Source organism: Cydia splendana, chromosome 18 (assembly GCF_910591565.1).
Source record: "Cydia splendana chromosome 18, ilCydSple1.2, whole genome shotgun sequence".
NCBI classification, from domain to species: domain Eukaryota; kingdom Metazoa; phylum Arthropoda; class Insecta; order Lepidoptera; family Tortricidae; genus Cydia; species Cydia splendana.
Window position 1 is genome coordinate 10158989 of NC_085977.1, and position 13686 is coordinate 10172674.

General features: G+C 40.3%; 2 protein-coding genes across 2 annotated transcripts; one reads left to right on the plus strand and one right to left on the minus strand.

The window, feature by feature from the left end:
* Positions 1 to 208: 208 nt before the first annotated feature.
* LOC134799592 (electron transfer flavoprotein subunit beta) lies at positions 209 to 13222 on the minus strand. The gene is made up of 6 exons (XM_063772028.1): positions 13062 to 13222; positions 12548 to 12706; positions 11869 to 12027; positions 3581 to 3661; positions 1450 to 1590; positions 209 to 849 (listed from the first exon to the last, which is right to left on the minus strand). The coding sequence occupies exons 1-6, from the start codon at positions 13110 to 13112 to the stop codon at positions 679 to 681; spliced, it is 762 nt and encodes a 253-aa protein (XP_063628098.1). The 5' UTR covers positions 13113 to 13222; the 3' UTR covers positions 209 to 678.
* On the plus strand, positions 6217 to 7606 carry LOC134799653 (zinc finger BED domain-containing protein 4-like). Its single transcript, XM_063772093.1, has one exon. It carries the CDS (start codon positions 6230 to 6232, stop codon positions 7604 to 7606), a length of 1377 nt encoding a protein of 458 aa, XP_063628163.1. The 5' UTR covers positions 6217 to 6229.
* Positions 13223 to 13686: the final 464 nt, after the last annotated feature.

The window sequence follows — 13686 nt, forward strand, 5'->3', positions numbered from 1 at the left end:
AGTCGGTTAGCTTCCCAAATACAGGTGTTTGGGAAGCTAACCGTGAGGTCAGGACCTCACAAATAACTTTATTTGTATTTTTTAACACTTGAATAAAAGTCCACTTGAGATTAGATTCAAAGCAAATTGTTGAACTACACCAACCAATCTCTATCGTCTAGACACTCTAGACTATAATCTAGATTGTTAACAAAAATAAAATAAAATGAACATGGGAAAATATTTATTTAACAATTTACACTAATTACATTGATTCACATTGCATTACACAAGATATAAACCGAATTTACACTATACAACATGCATGCAACATTTTCAACAACCTCAATCCACCACCGTATAATCGCATAGGCGTTGAGGTCTCCGATGTCGTCTTGCGACTGTGATACAGTAACAGCTATCCAAGCGAGCGCATTAAACATATAACGTAATACCGTATTAATTGCGCGAATTAGGGCGACTTCCACCATTCACTAACCCAGGGTTAACCAGTAAAACCAGTACAATTTGACACTGGGTTAACGGTTTAACCGGTTAATCCCGGGTTAATTAGTTAAATAGTGCAAGTGGCCCATAATATCATTCAGTACGCGAGACCTACGCAACATCGCAATGTCCTATGTGCTTCGCGCGAATAAATATTATTATTTGGTACGATTGAGGTCAAGGTGGTACTGGTTAGACGTGTCCGCTCTCCTTGAGCTTGGCGACGAGGGTGTCCACGTCGGGCAGCACAGAGCCGGCCTGTCTCACCGGGGGATCCTCCACAGACACCACCTTGATCCTGGGCGCGATGTCGACACCCAGGTCCTTGGGGGTTACCTTCTTGAGGGGCTTCTTTTTGGCTTTCTGAAAGAATTAACTCTGATAAAAATGCTGTGTAGGTACTTTATTGTTGTGCTTTTAAGTCAGCAACGGGCGCTGTTATAATTTAATTTGTCCGTTTTATTTTTGAAAATGTGGACACAAGGCACAAGGTGGACTGACGACCTGGTAAAGGTCGCGGGAGTCCGCTGGATGCGGGTGGCGCAAGACCGGTCATTGTGGCACTCTTTGGGGGAGGCCTATGTCCAGCAGTGGACGTCCTCTGGCTGATATGATGATGATGATTTTTGAAAATTGGAGTTTTTTTGGCGTAACAGATCTCAGATGCATCTTTCAGTTTACTATTCACGGAATAAATGTCGCCCGCGCCCTAGGCTAGGACCATATTGGGTTTGATCATTGATTTAGGCGTGTTAAACCAAAGACAGTACTCTAATTTCATGCTCCTAGGAGTTCAAGGCATGCCTAGTATGCCTTAGGCCGCGGACTCGCCTCACGCAACCGGCGGTGCGATCGTCGCTGCCTGCCGTCGCCGCCGCTGTCGCTCGGTGCCGGGTTCGCACTGGTTTCTTTCGACATCAATTTGTTCAACCAACATCAAACCTGTAATGAGTAATGACTCACCATGATATTAGGCAGCGTGGCGTATCTGGGCTCGTTGAGTCGCAGGTCCGCACTGATGACGGCCGGCAGCTTCGTCTTGATCACCTCCAAGCCGCCGTCAATTTCGCGCGTCACCGTCAGGCCCGCGTCGGTTTTCTCCACCTAAAAATAGACTATTATTTCAGACAGTTTCTCCCATGCTTAAAGTGGGCTAGAATCCTTGAGTTAAAATATGCGACTTTGTTTGCCAATAACCAGAGGCGTATTTACAAATTTGGCGCCCCGGGCCATTTTGATTTGCCGCCCCCCTTCATCAAAAAAAACCTGCAACAAGTACCTTTGGGGTGTGAAATAAAAAAAAACTAAACATTTACCATTTACTCACATAGGCATTTACATTGTTTTCCTATGTACAAATTGGTTGACAAAATCATCAATAACGCTGTCGTAATTTAAAACGTTTGTCAGCTCAGCTTCTATATTAAGAAGAGCTAAGCTATTCAGGCGCTCTCCGCTGATAGTGGAACGTAGATATTTTTTTATTCTTTTGAGTGCAGAAAGGTGACGTCACTAATGTCACTATTCTAGATACAGATTTATATGGGCCGTTTTTGTCACTCAATGACGATGCGACCTCGTTATATTTGCCTGATCTGATCGGTGACCGGTGGGTACTGCTGGGTTTTGGCCATTGAGAATCAAGGTGAGATATGGCAGTCAGGCTGGATATAGCTAAGGAGTTCGGTCGGGTCTGGCATCGAGTCTGCTCGAGGGACTATATGTTATACAAATGGATCGCTAGCTTTCACATGAGCCGTATAGTAGACGGAAGCTGCTCCGATAGTGTGGACATTACCGCTGGCGTTGCACTAGGTTCTGTGCTGTCATTGCTGCATATCAATGATAATCATTGCTATGCAGACGACAGTAGTAGGGATGCGTATTACACAGGCCGTACCATTATCCCTCATTCTGTGGTGCTGGAAAGTCATGAAAAGTATTGTATTTGTACCTGATATCGAGAGCACTCTATCTGTACTGAGTTTCGGCATGGGATCGGAACAATTTAGTGAGATTCAATACCACGAAGACACAAGAACCGCCCGTATGTATATAGTCAGATGGGTAACAAATAATGTTAGGTACGTACGTGAAAACGCGAGCGTAGCGAGCGCGAAATTTTTTCGAGAAAATAGTAGGTACATTTTTAGGGTTTCGTACTTTAAAAGGAAAAAAACGGAACCCATATAAGATCACTTTGTTGTCCGTCCGGCCGTCTGTCTGTCTCAATATAAAGGGTCTTGACATGACAGAGGGCGGCAAAATCGACAAGGCTTGTTATTTAAATTTTACAAATAAATAGGGGAGCGACAAAATTCTGGTCGACCCTATCTGAACAGCTAATAAAATATTTTTTTGACCCAAATTTGCCGCCCCCTAAAATCTGCCGCCATAGGCTTCAGCCTACTCAGCCTAGTGGTAAATCCGGCACTGCGCCGTACTAATACTTCTTGAACGAAAATGTTGCTTAATTTAGGTACTTGTTGGTAGATATTTTTAGCAATTGGTGGGGTTTGAAGCGTTCGTTTGTTTATTAATTTAAATGTCAATTAAAATATAATAAAAAATATAGCTAAGTTTGATTATAAAAGGCGCCCAGAAAAAGCCGCAAGGGGGCGGCTTCGCCGCCCCCCTGCGGCCTGCCGCCCCGGGCCATGGCCCCCTTGGCCCTATGGTAAATACGCCCCTGCCAATAACGCCATTCCTCCAAGGTTTTCTACACCCGACAGTATCTAACCCGCGAGATAAGACTACCCGTCCTTCTTTAATTAATACAAACAGAACCAGGCGGGTAGTCTATCTCGCGAGCGAGGTACTGTCGCGCCACTCCTGTGCTAGATAGGCCTACAGCTCGGCTGTATAACTCAGACTCACATTGTCCTTATTTCTCTTGAAAACGAAAGATAGATTGACACAATGTTTTTAACCTGATTCGCGATCCCCTAGCTAGAAGGAAAAACTTGTTTTTTTTTATTCCAATTAGAGTCGCGATCTTGCGATAATTAATTTCATGCCAAGGGATCACATCATTAATAACACCAAATAATATAAAACAAAGTATCAACCTTATGGGTATTATGGGGTGGGTTACCTTTGAAGCGAATGTGCCCTGGGGCCAATCCAAAAGGGCGGCCGTCATTTGGGCAGTCTGATTCGAATCATCATCAATAGCCTGTAAAAAAAACAAAAATACTAAACTAAGAACCTTAAACCCAAACCTAAAGGGTAGGTACATACAGATGTAGTGCATAATGGGGTTGGCCGGTGGAAGTTTTTAGCAGATGGCGCCATCATAGCTTGCCCCGTCAATCCCTAGAAATGTGTCAAATTTTTGTTTTTAACCGACTTCAATTTCATAGAAGGAGGAGGTTCTGTATTCGGTTGTGGCTATTTTTTTTTTTTTTTTTCTATGTACGTTCACCGATTACTCCGACATCCGTAGTCCGATTTGAGTAATTCTTTTTTTGTTTGAAAGGAGCTACCTCCGAGTTGGTCCCATTTTAATTTGGTTCTGTTCTGATGATGGGATCCATGAGGAATTGAGGGAACTCTTCAATTTTTAAAGGCACATGCATGGTGTTTTGGGCGTTTTCTTAAGCAACTCGAGCATTTTCTCCCGAAAACCACCAATTTGATGAAGTAGACCTGATGATGATGATTATTTTGATGATAATGATGATGATTTCTTTAAATGTAAGTATGTTCAGCGATTACTCCGGCACCTGTGATCCGATTTGAGTAATTCTTTTTTTGTTTGGAAGAAGTTACCTCCAAGGTGTTTCCGTATTATTTTTGGTTCTGGTCTGATGATGGAATCCATGAGGAATTGAGGGAACTCCTCAATTTTTAAAGGCACGTGTTAAGTGATTTCGGGGTTTTCTAAAGTAACTCGAGCATTTGCTTCCGAAAACCACCAATTTGATGTACTGCAACTGTAGCCTTACCACGAGTTTGACATTGACACATTCGCTAACGTCTTATGCATCTAAATGTAACTTTTTATGCATCTCGCTCACACTAAGGTTAGTACGAGCGAGATGCATAGGAAGCAAGTTACAAACATGCTAGCGAATATATCAATGTCAAACTCGTGGTAAGCTGGTAAGGCTACTGATCGGGGATTAGGGTTAGGAGTTAAGGGGTCAGGGATTAAGGGGTCGGGGAATGGCGGTTGAAGGGTTGCTGGTTCAGGATCGAGGGGTTCCTGGATCAGGGGTTGATGTGCTGTGAGGTTGAGTGATCGGGGAGCTGAGGGATTGGGTCAGTGGCGGGGCGGGCGGATGGATTTAGTTGACAGGAATTATAATTTCCTAGACGGACTCGAGAAAATTTCTGGTTCAGGGTCGAGGGGTTCCTGGATCAGGGGTTGATGCGCTGTGAGGTTGAGTGATCGGGGCGTTGAGGGATTGGGTCAGTGGCGGGGCGGAGGATGGATTTAGTGTAATAGTGACAGGAATTATAATTTCCCAGACGGACTCGAGAAAATTCCTGATTACATATTTATTAAAGAAATAGGTACACGAATTTAGTGTTAAACATGATCTTGTTTTTCATTCATGCGTCGCGCTCTTAACAATGCGTTAAAACTAAAAACGGAAAAATAAAAACTTTTTACAAAAAAAAGCAAACCGACTTCAAAAAGGATGAAATAAAATATTATCCTTTTTGAAGTCTATGCGTTACCAACTGATATGTTTGAAGTCGGTGCCAAGCCAAGTAGTAACAATACCAGTCAAAAATAATCAGCTTTATGGCTATAAATCCCATTAGAACTAAGGTCCGACCGAGATCTCGGTCTCGGTCTCGGTCTCGGCAGTCTCGGCCGAAATTCGGGCCGAGATCTCGGTCTCGGTTCTCGGCCAAATAAGGCCGAGATTCTCGGCCACGGCCGAGACTGTGAAACCGTTCCGATTTGCGAATTTAAACTTTCGCGCGCGGGTGGCGAGCTTGTCGTACGATCTCATTGGCTGCCTGGTGGGTTTCTGCGACACTTCGTGTCAGTTCACTTGATTTCTATTGGTGTTTAATTTAACATCTAAACCAATTAAGTAGGTGAATTGGCGCCATTGGCGGTATTGCAGGATTATCAAGTAACCACTGTTGTGTTTGTTTATGTTTTGGTGTACTACTAAAAGAATAACATTAAATGAGATACATAAAGGCACATTAGGCACAGTGCTTAAAAAATTAAGAGTTATTTGCTAACATTGTTGTGTGTTGTGTTGTGTACGAGTGAACTTTAAACCGTAGGTAAGTACGTAAACTAAACATTATTTTGTGTTTTAGGTTATTACGATAGATTTTGCGACGACTTTTAAAGCTTTTTATTTAACGATAGGTGGGTTGGGTACTAATATTAAATGAATGAAAGTAAATGACTTATTTGAACTTTATGCCTACTAGTTAAAAATCATATTCAAATGGCAGTAGCGATATTAGTAATAGTAGTAATGGTGGAGACTATTTGGAAATTAATTTAAATATGAAAACTAAATACTGTTTTCGTGGGTTCGTGTTCGTTCAACAAAGTTCGTGTTGCTTTGGATCTAGAAATTGTTGTTATTTTATTTGATATGAATTGTTAAAAAGGCAAGAACATCAGAAAATTACTTAGTTGACTTACTTTTTTCTTCGTTGATTTGATTTGATTTCCTTTTGTTTAATGTTTGATATTTAAAATGAAAATTTTATTTTTCAAAAGATACCTACTACCTTGTTACAGGTACATTTTGCATTTGCAATGCCTAAAGTAATAAACCCTATTTGGGAGTATTTTGAAAAAAAAAATTCACAACCATCTAAGGCAGAATGCAAGCTCTGCAGGAAAACAGTGTCTCTGGGAAGTTTGCAACCTAAGCTTCAAACTATTAAAGGGTTAAAACTACATTTATCGAAATATCATTTGACAGAAAACGAACATTTTTTAATACAAATAGATGACCTGAAAAACCAAGCAGCTGAAAAGCAAAATAATTTAAAATCAGCGGGCCCTGTACTTCTTGAAACAGACAAGAAGACTCAACCTACGATGCAGCAATTGCTGGCGAATCCGCCAAAAGCCCAATGGCCCCATGACCATGACATAACAAAACGCATAGATAAGGCTATCATGGATTATATATTAGTTGACATGCAGCCTTATAACACTGTGTCAGGAAAAGGATTTAAGCGCTTAAATTTTGCGGACCCTGCAGGACCAAAAAAATATAAATTGAAATCTGAAAAAATTTTTCGCACCCAACTAATGCCGGAAACTTTTGAAAAAGTTAAAACTAAAGTAGTCAATTTGCTATATGAGGCCGAGTGGATAAGTTTTACTACAGACATTTGGTCAAATCCTACTAAAACTTGTTCACTTCTGAGTTTTACGGCCCATTTTGTGCACAATGAACAACGACCAAAAGTAATCTTGGGTGCATCAGTTTTAGAAAATGACCACACGGGCGACTATATCTCCGAGAAACTGAAAGAAGTAGTCGAAGATTATAATATAAGCTCTAAAATCCACCTTGCTCTTCGCGATAATGCTGGGAACATGGCCCGTGCTACAAGGGTTGCGGAGTACGATTCGTTGGGCTGTGTGTCTCATACACTACAACTGGTGATTCATGACGCAATTTTATCGGTGCCAAACATAATAACAATACTAAAAAAGTGTCGTAAAGTAGTCGGACACTTTCATAGAAGTGAGCAGGCACGGAGGTATTTAAATACTTTCCAAAAAACTTTAAATTTACCAGAACACACCCTATTCCAAGACGTGGAAACACGTTGGAACAGCACGTACTTAATGTTGTCACGGTTGATTGAGCAAAAAAATGCGATTAATCTATACCGTGTCGAAAGGGGCTCAATCAATGAAATTAATAACGAAGAATGGACGACGATGCAAGATGCTGTCAGTGTATTGGAATGTTTTTATGAGGCCACATTAGACATGTCGTCAGATGCATCATGTGTCTCCTTGGTGATACCTTTAGTAGCCATGTTAAGTGGAAAACTTGCGTCAACTAGCGGGCAAAGTCAGTTTGTAGCGTCGGCAGATACTGCAATGTCAGCAGATATAGAAAACAATGAAAGTGATGCTCTTCAAAATTGTGCTGCTGCTGAGTGCTGAGATGAAAAGCAAGTTGTTGTGCTCACTCAATCATCGCTTTTCATTCATACGAACATCGAGCCCCTTAATTTGTGCAACATTGTTGGATCCCCGATTCAAAACAAAATATTTGACCGAAAACGAGGTAAACGGAGCCAAGACTAAAATTTTTGAAGTTTTACAATTAGGTACACCGGCAGGACTTGGAGAGCGTCAGGGTGGAGCGTCAACTTCAGTTAGATCCGTCAATGAGACAAGTTTGTGGGCAGCTCACGACTCCATCGAGTCTGATGACGACCCAATGACGGACAACTCACTTGAATCGTCACTTGACAATTATCTGAGAGAGCCAAGGCTGCATAGGAATGCAAATATCTACGAATACTGGCATTCATCGCCTTACCAACTCCTGCGCCCTGCAGCAAAAAAATTTTTGTCGGCTCCACCAACAAGTGTGGCTAGCGAACAGCTTTTTAGCAGGGCTGGTCAATTGTACGACGAGCGGCGTCACAATTTAACTGGCCACAACGCTGAAAAGTTATTGTTTTTGTGCTATAATATAGAACTATTTAATTTTGATTATTAATGTCTTTTCGTCGTCTTTTATCAGACCCACTTGCACCAACCAGAGTTAAAAAAATAAATGGTAAACCTCGCATTTACTTTTCAGTTTCGTACATGGCGTGATGAATCCTAAGTTAGCTGTTTAATTTTTTAACCCTGGTTAGCGCAAGTGGGCCCGAGAAGAGTTTTGTATGTTTTTAGTCAGTATTTATGAAAATACAGTTTTTTTTTGCAAAATACGTATTTTTTCTTTCTTTTCTCAAATTCTCGGTCTCGGTCTCGGTCTCGGCCGAGAATTTCATTTTGTCTCGGTCTCGGTCTCGGCCGAGACAAAAAAAGTGTTCTCGGTCGGACCTTAATTAGAACTGTACTAATAACTATTACAAATGTGTAAGTAATTCTGTCTGCCTCTTTGTCGCCTTTTCATGGCTAAACAACTGAACCGCTTTACGTGAAATTTGGCAAGAAGGTAAATTTCTTGAATTGTTTTATATTTTGAAATGTAGTCCTCTGGATAAAGGACGGGAAATTACTCAGTCCCAATCTCACACTTGCGTGCTATAGACTGTTCGAGCATTAGTAAGAAATGCTCTTTAAAAAATACGACGGAAAAAAAATGCATTGGATTTCCACTAATGTGCCGACAAACATGGTACAGACTGCGCCAAGAAGGTTTGATCGTGTGTTCTGAGGTGTGTTCTTAGATACAATCGACGTCAAAGATATGTTTACACTTTTGCACCTTACACCTTTGATATAAGGCGAAAAGTGTAAACATATTTTTAACGTCGACTGTACCTACAGAAAGTATATTCATTGTCGTCGTGTAAGGCAATCCAACGTAGGTACATCCTTATCGAATCGCACCAAAATCATGGTATGCTTCAAAATTTGGCTTGGCACCGACTTCAAACATATCAGTTGGTAACGCATAGACTTCAAAAAGGATAATATTTTATTTCATCCTTTTTGAAGTCGGTTTGCTTTTTTTTGTAAAAAGTTTTTATTTTAATACCCTGGATGCCAGCTCTTTAAGCCAAATCTCATAGAAAAAGGGGCAAGCTATGATGGCGCCATCTAGGCAAACCTTTGACAGTTGCCAACCCCATTGTTTTCCTTCGTATTATCTCCGAAACGTCCATATTTGTCATGCTACTTCAGTCAACGTCAGTACTTTTTGTACCGAGACTGACTGAAATAGCAAGACACGTTCGTACGTTTCCGTGAAAAGACGAAGGAAAATAATTATGCACTACATCTGTACAGGGTGTAAACGTTAAGGGTGTTAATGTTTACATGCGATTATTCCGTACATATACTAAATATCAAGAAACTTTAAATAAAAATTAAAACCAAAATATTACTTTGCTAATCCGCGAAAAGATAACGTGCTAGTCAATCAGTGCTAACCCGTTATACTTACTTGCGTATTTTTACATGCAATTAATATTCCCACCCTCCTACCGCAAAAATAAATACGCAAATAAATATAACAAACCACCACCAAAAGAATAAACCTCGACACGTGTTTCGCCTCTCTACGAGGCATCCTCAGGAGTTGTTGACGGTCTGACGCCCGGCAACGGAATGACCTGTCTAGAATGGTCGGCCATATTTATACCTTGACCACTCCCCCTACCGTGCAAGTGTGAGTGAGATGGAAAAATTCGTAATAACGGCGATGACGCAACATTCAATTGTTCGTTAAGAATCATGCCCCTATTGTTGTACCTAATTATTTCCAGTTGTTCCAGAACACCCAAACGCAATCCCTTTTCGCAAACATGTAAAATATCAAAAGAATGATTCTCAGATAAAGTGTGACCTGTATCTAATAAGTGCTTTGCAAAATTGGACTTCTCTGGATGGTTATGTCTATATGACGCAACATGCTCTTTATACCTAGTAGTGAAACTACGGCCCGTTTGCCCCACATACACTTTATTGCAATCGTCACAGGTAAGCTTATAAACTCCAGACTTTTTCCCATTCTCGATCTTATCTTTGCCATTGCAAAGCTTCGAGTGCAAAGTATTATTTGTCTTAAAGGCCACAGGAATGTCGTTAGACTTCAAAATTTTATAAATTGCATCAGACAACTTGCCAACATAAGTTATGCTCGCTTTATATTTCTTAATCGGTTCAGAGGATCGTGCCGCATACAACATAGTGTTGACCATACTATTCCGCTTTTTCCTGATGATACCATCCACAACAGACTTATCGTAACCATTCGAAACTGCTAAGTGATAAATATTATTTAATTCAATCTGATAGTGTTCATCAGAAAGAGGCACAGTCAACATTCTATGCACATAACAATGAAAAGCAGCCAACTTATGCTGCCACGGATGCGTGGAAGAAGCCGGGATAACTGTATCGGTATGTGTAGGCTTACGGTAAATTTTGAACTGATGCCTGTTGTTTACTTTAGTGATTGTTAAATCTAGAAAATTCAATGAGTTGTCTTGCTCTAGTTCCTTTTTAAACTTAATTTTTGGATGCTTACCATTAATTTCAGCAATAAATGCATCCAGCAGGCCCATACTACCCGTCCAACAAATAATCAAATCATCCACGTATCTAAAATAGTATAATATATTATTGTTGCTCACAATATGCTGGTTCTCAAAATGGTCCATAAAAATATCAGCCATTAAAGGACTTAGTGGTGAACCCATAGCCAAACCATCACTTTGCAAATAATACTGTCCCCCAAATCTGAAATAATTTTGTTTCATACAAATCGCTGTTAGATCTATCAATTCATCTATTTCCCCAGGATGTAAACGTTGCCTTTCAAAAAGACCCTTAATAATCTCCAAAGTCTCTCCATATGGCACATTTGTAAACAAACTGTCTACATCCAATGAAAGAAGAACAGCATTATCTGGTATGTTAATGTGCTGGTCATTCCGTTGCCGGGCGTCAGACCGTCAACAACTCCTGAGGATGCCTCGTAGAGAGGCGAAACACGTGTCGAGGTTTATTCTTTTGCTGGTGGTTTGTTATATTTATTTGCGTATTTATTTTTGCGGTGGGAGGGTGGGAATATTAATTGCATGTAAAAATACGCAAGTAAGTATAACGGGTTAGCACTGATTGACTAGCACGTTATCTTTTCGCGGATTAGCAAAGTAATATTTTGGTTTTAATTAGTATGGATTTCCGCAAAGTAACGCCTGATTCTATTCACTAAGAAACTTTAAACTGACATCGAAAGTATGTTATGCCTAAGCCTAAGCCTGGGCTGACGATGTGGTGGAATATCTGCGCAAGAAGACCCGTTACGAGTTGAAAGTGTTCCAGCTGCGATCGCGTCATTACGTGCACTTCAGCTCGTTTGTGGTGCGCGTGCCGCGGCCGCTGCTGGAAGCCATCGCGAGCACGGACTTTTGGCCGAAGGGTGTGATATTTCGGCGGTTCCGTGGGAATCTGCCGAATCCTACACCAGAGCAAGTGACGCCGCAACAGAAAACTGCGTCACGAAAATGTTTTTTTAGTATTTAAGTTTTTTATAATTGTATATATATGTTAGTTTGTAAGGTATGTATCTATGGGCCTTATAGCCTGAAAATAAATGCTTTTGATTTTGATTTTTTTTTTAAAGGGTTAATTTGTCTACAGTAAGAGATATAAATATGATTGTTTACATGATTATTTTATAATAAACTAATAAAAATATTTTTTTTGTGGTAAATGTTATCCAACAAACCAACCTGTTTTCCGACTATGACAATGTCAGCCTTCTCATCCTGGGACAGTTTGGCAAGGATCTTGGCCACATGCAGGGGCTGCAGAGTCTCATACTGAGCACCGGCCACCTCCACATGGATGGCGCGGTCAGCACCCATGGCCAGAGCTGTCCTCAAGGTTTCCTGAATAAGATTATATTTCAATTATTGTGACAAAATAAATAATGCCGAAATACAACAATTAAACGAATTATATCGCATGTAATGATAAATATGGTTAAATTTGTTTATTTCATGAATAGCTATCATGGTAACTGAAGAAAATATGACAAAAAGTAATTAAAAAAATTAAGTCCTCTATTCAATTCAATTCATTTTAAGACAATTGTGATATAATCTGTTCGGAACGAGAAGAGTCGTCGAATGTATTGGGCCCCATACATTCCACAACTTTTAACTCTATCATTTTTGTTTATGGGCCCATCATTAACTTTTCCTTGTCACTTATTGCCATGGTTAGGTCTTGCTGGTTCAAGCATTAAACCATCTTTAAGTTCCACAAATTACATGATATACCTACTAAGCATGTTAACAAAACACGTTACAACACTTCTACTAACAAATTCAACAAGATCACCAACCCCTTTTGAAAGAGTAATTAAGTGTAGCACTAAACCCTGGATTTTATTCGTGGCATTGTTACCTGAGCTTGTGTGGGGCCGCAGGAGACGGCAATAACCTCACTGGCTAGCTTCTTCTCCTTCATGCGGACCGCCTCCTCCACCGCGATCTCATCGAAGGGGTTCATGGAGTGCTTCACTCCATCCGTCACCACGCCAGACTTGTCGGGCTTCACACGGACCTGAAACACAGGGAGTATTCTAGAGTTGCAGGACACATGAAGTACGGAGTCACAGATTTTTAAAACTTGAGGCCGTTTTTAGACTATATGTAAATTAAATGTGATTGTGCTAGTTAAAAGTCTTTTTTGATATGATGATAAAAAAAGTAAGTATATTGTTTACAGGACGTCATAAATGTCATAATGTTTAGACTTCGATTTTTATGGTTACCTAAAGTAAAAATGTGTACATAATGAGATGAGATATTAAGACGGTGCACAGTATTTTATAATAACTCTTTTTTATCAATGATTAGATCGACCTCCGAACTTGATTATCTCTATTAACCTAAAATATGCATTTTAATTAACTTACCTTGACAGCATAGTCGATAACTCTTTTAACTCCGACCAAAACGCGAGACATATTTAAATATTAAAGAATTTCAATTACTTTTAGCAAAAACAAAATAAAATCTAACTTCGAGTTCGAAGTCCAAAATAAAATTAATAGTGATGTAAGGTGAGCTGCCAACTATCGCGCTACGTCAAAACTGTCAAAAGATGTTTCCGGCTGTCATCGTAAATGATATCGATTATGATAATCGGTAACATCATCGCTAAGTGTAAAGTCCGCTCCACACTCGTGCGCGAATCACGGCGCGAAGCCGCGAAGTCTCCACACTAGCGTTCGCGGCCTCGCGCCGCGATTCGCGCACGAGTGTGGAGGGAGCTTAAGGTAATTACTTAAAAAGAGATAAAAATGTGAGATCGATGATTTACCTATATAAGAAAGAAAGATTTATAGATTAGCTAGTGTTATTTAAAAAAAACCTAATAAGTAGGTAATTGTTAGAATTTTTACGCCATCATCAGCGCTGGTGGCCTAGCGGTAAGAGCGTGCGACTTTCAATCCGAAGGTCGCGAGTTCAAACCCCGGCTCGTATTGTATGAATTGTCTCAAATGATTTTTACGCCTAAGACCCTAATCTGTTAAACAA

Coding starts and splice junctions, on each gene's coding strand:
- LOC134799592 (XM_063772028.1), bottom strand. CDS start 13,112: ATGTCTCGCGTTTTGGTCGGAGTTAAAAGAGTTATCGACTATGCTGTC. Junction 12,707..13,061: donor TTATCGACTATGCTGTCAAG/GTAAGTTAATTA, acceptor CCTGTGTTTCAG/GTCCGTGTGAAGCCCGACAA. Junction 12,028..12,547: donor GCGGCCCCACACAAGCTCAG/GTAACAATGCCA, acceptor AATCTTATTCAG/GAAACCTTGAGGACAGCTCT.
- LOC134799653 (XM_063772093.1), top strand. CDS start 6,230: ATGCCTAAAGTAATAAACCCTATTTGGGAGTATTTTGAAAAAAAAAAT.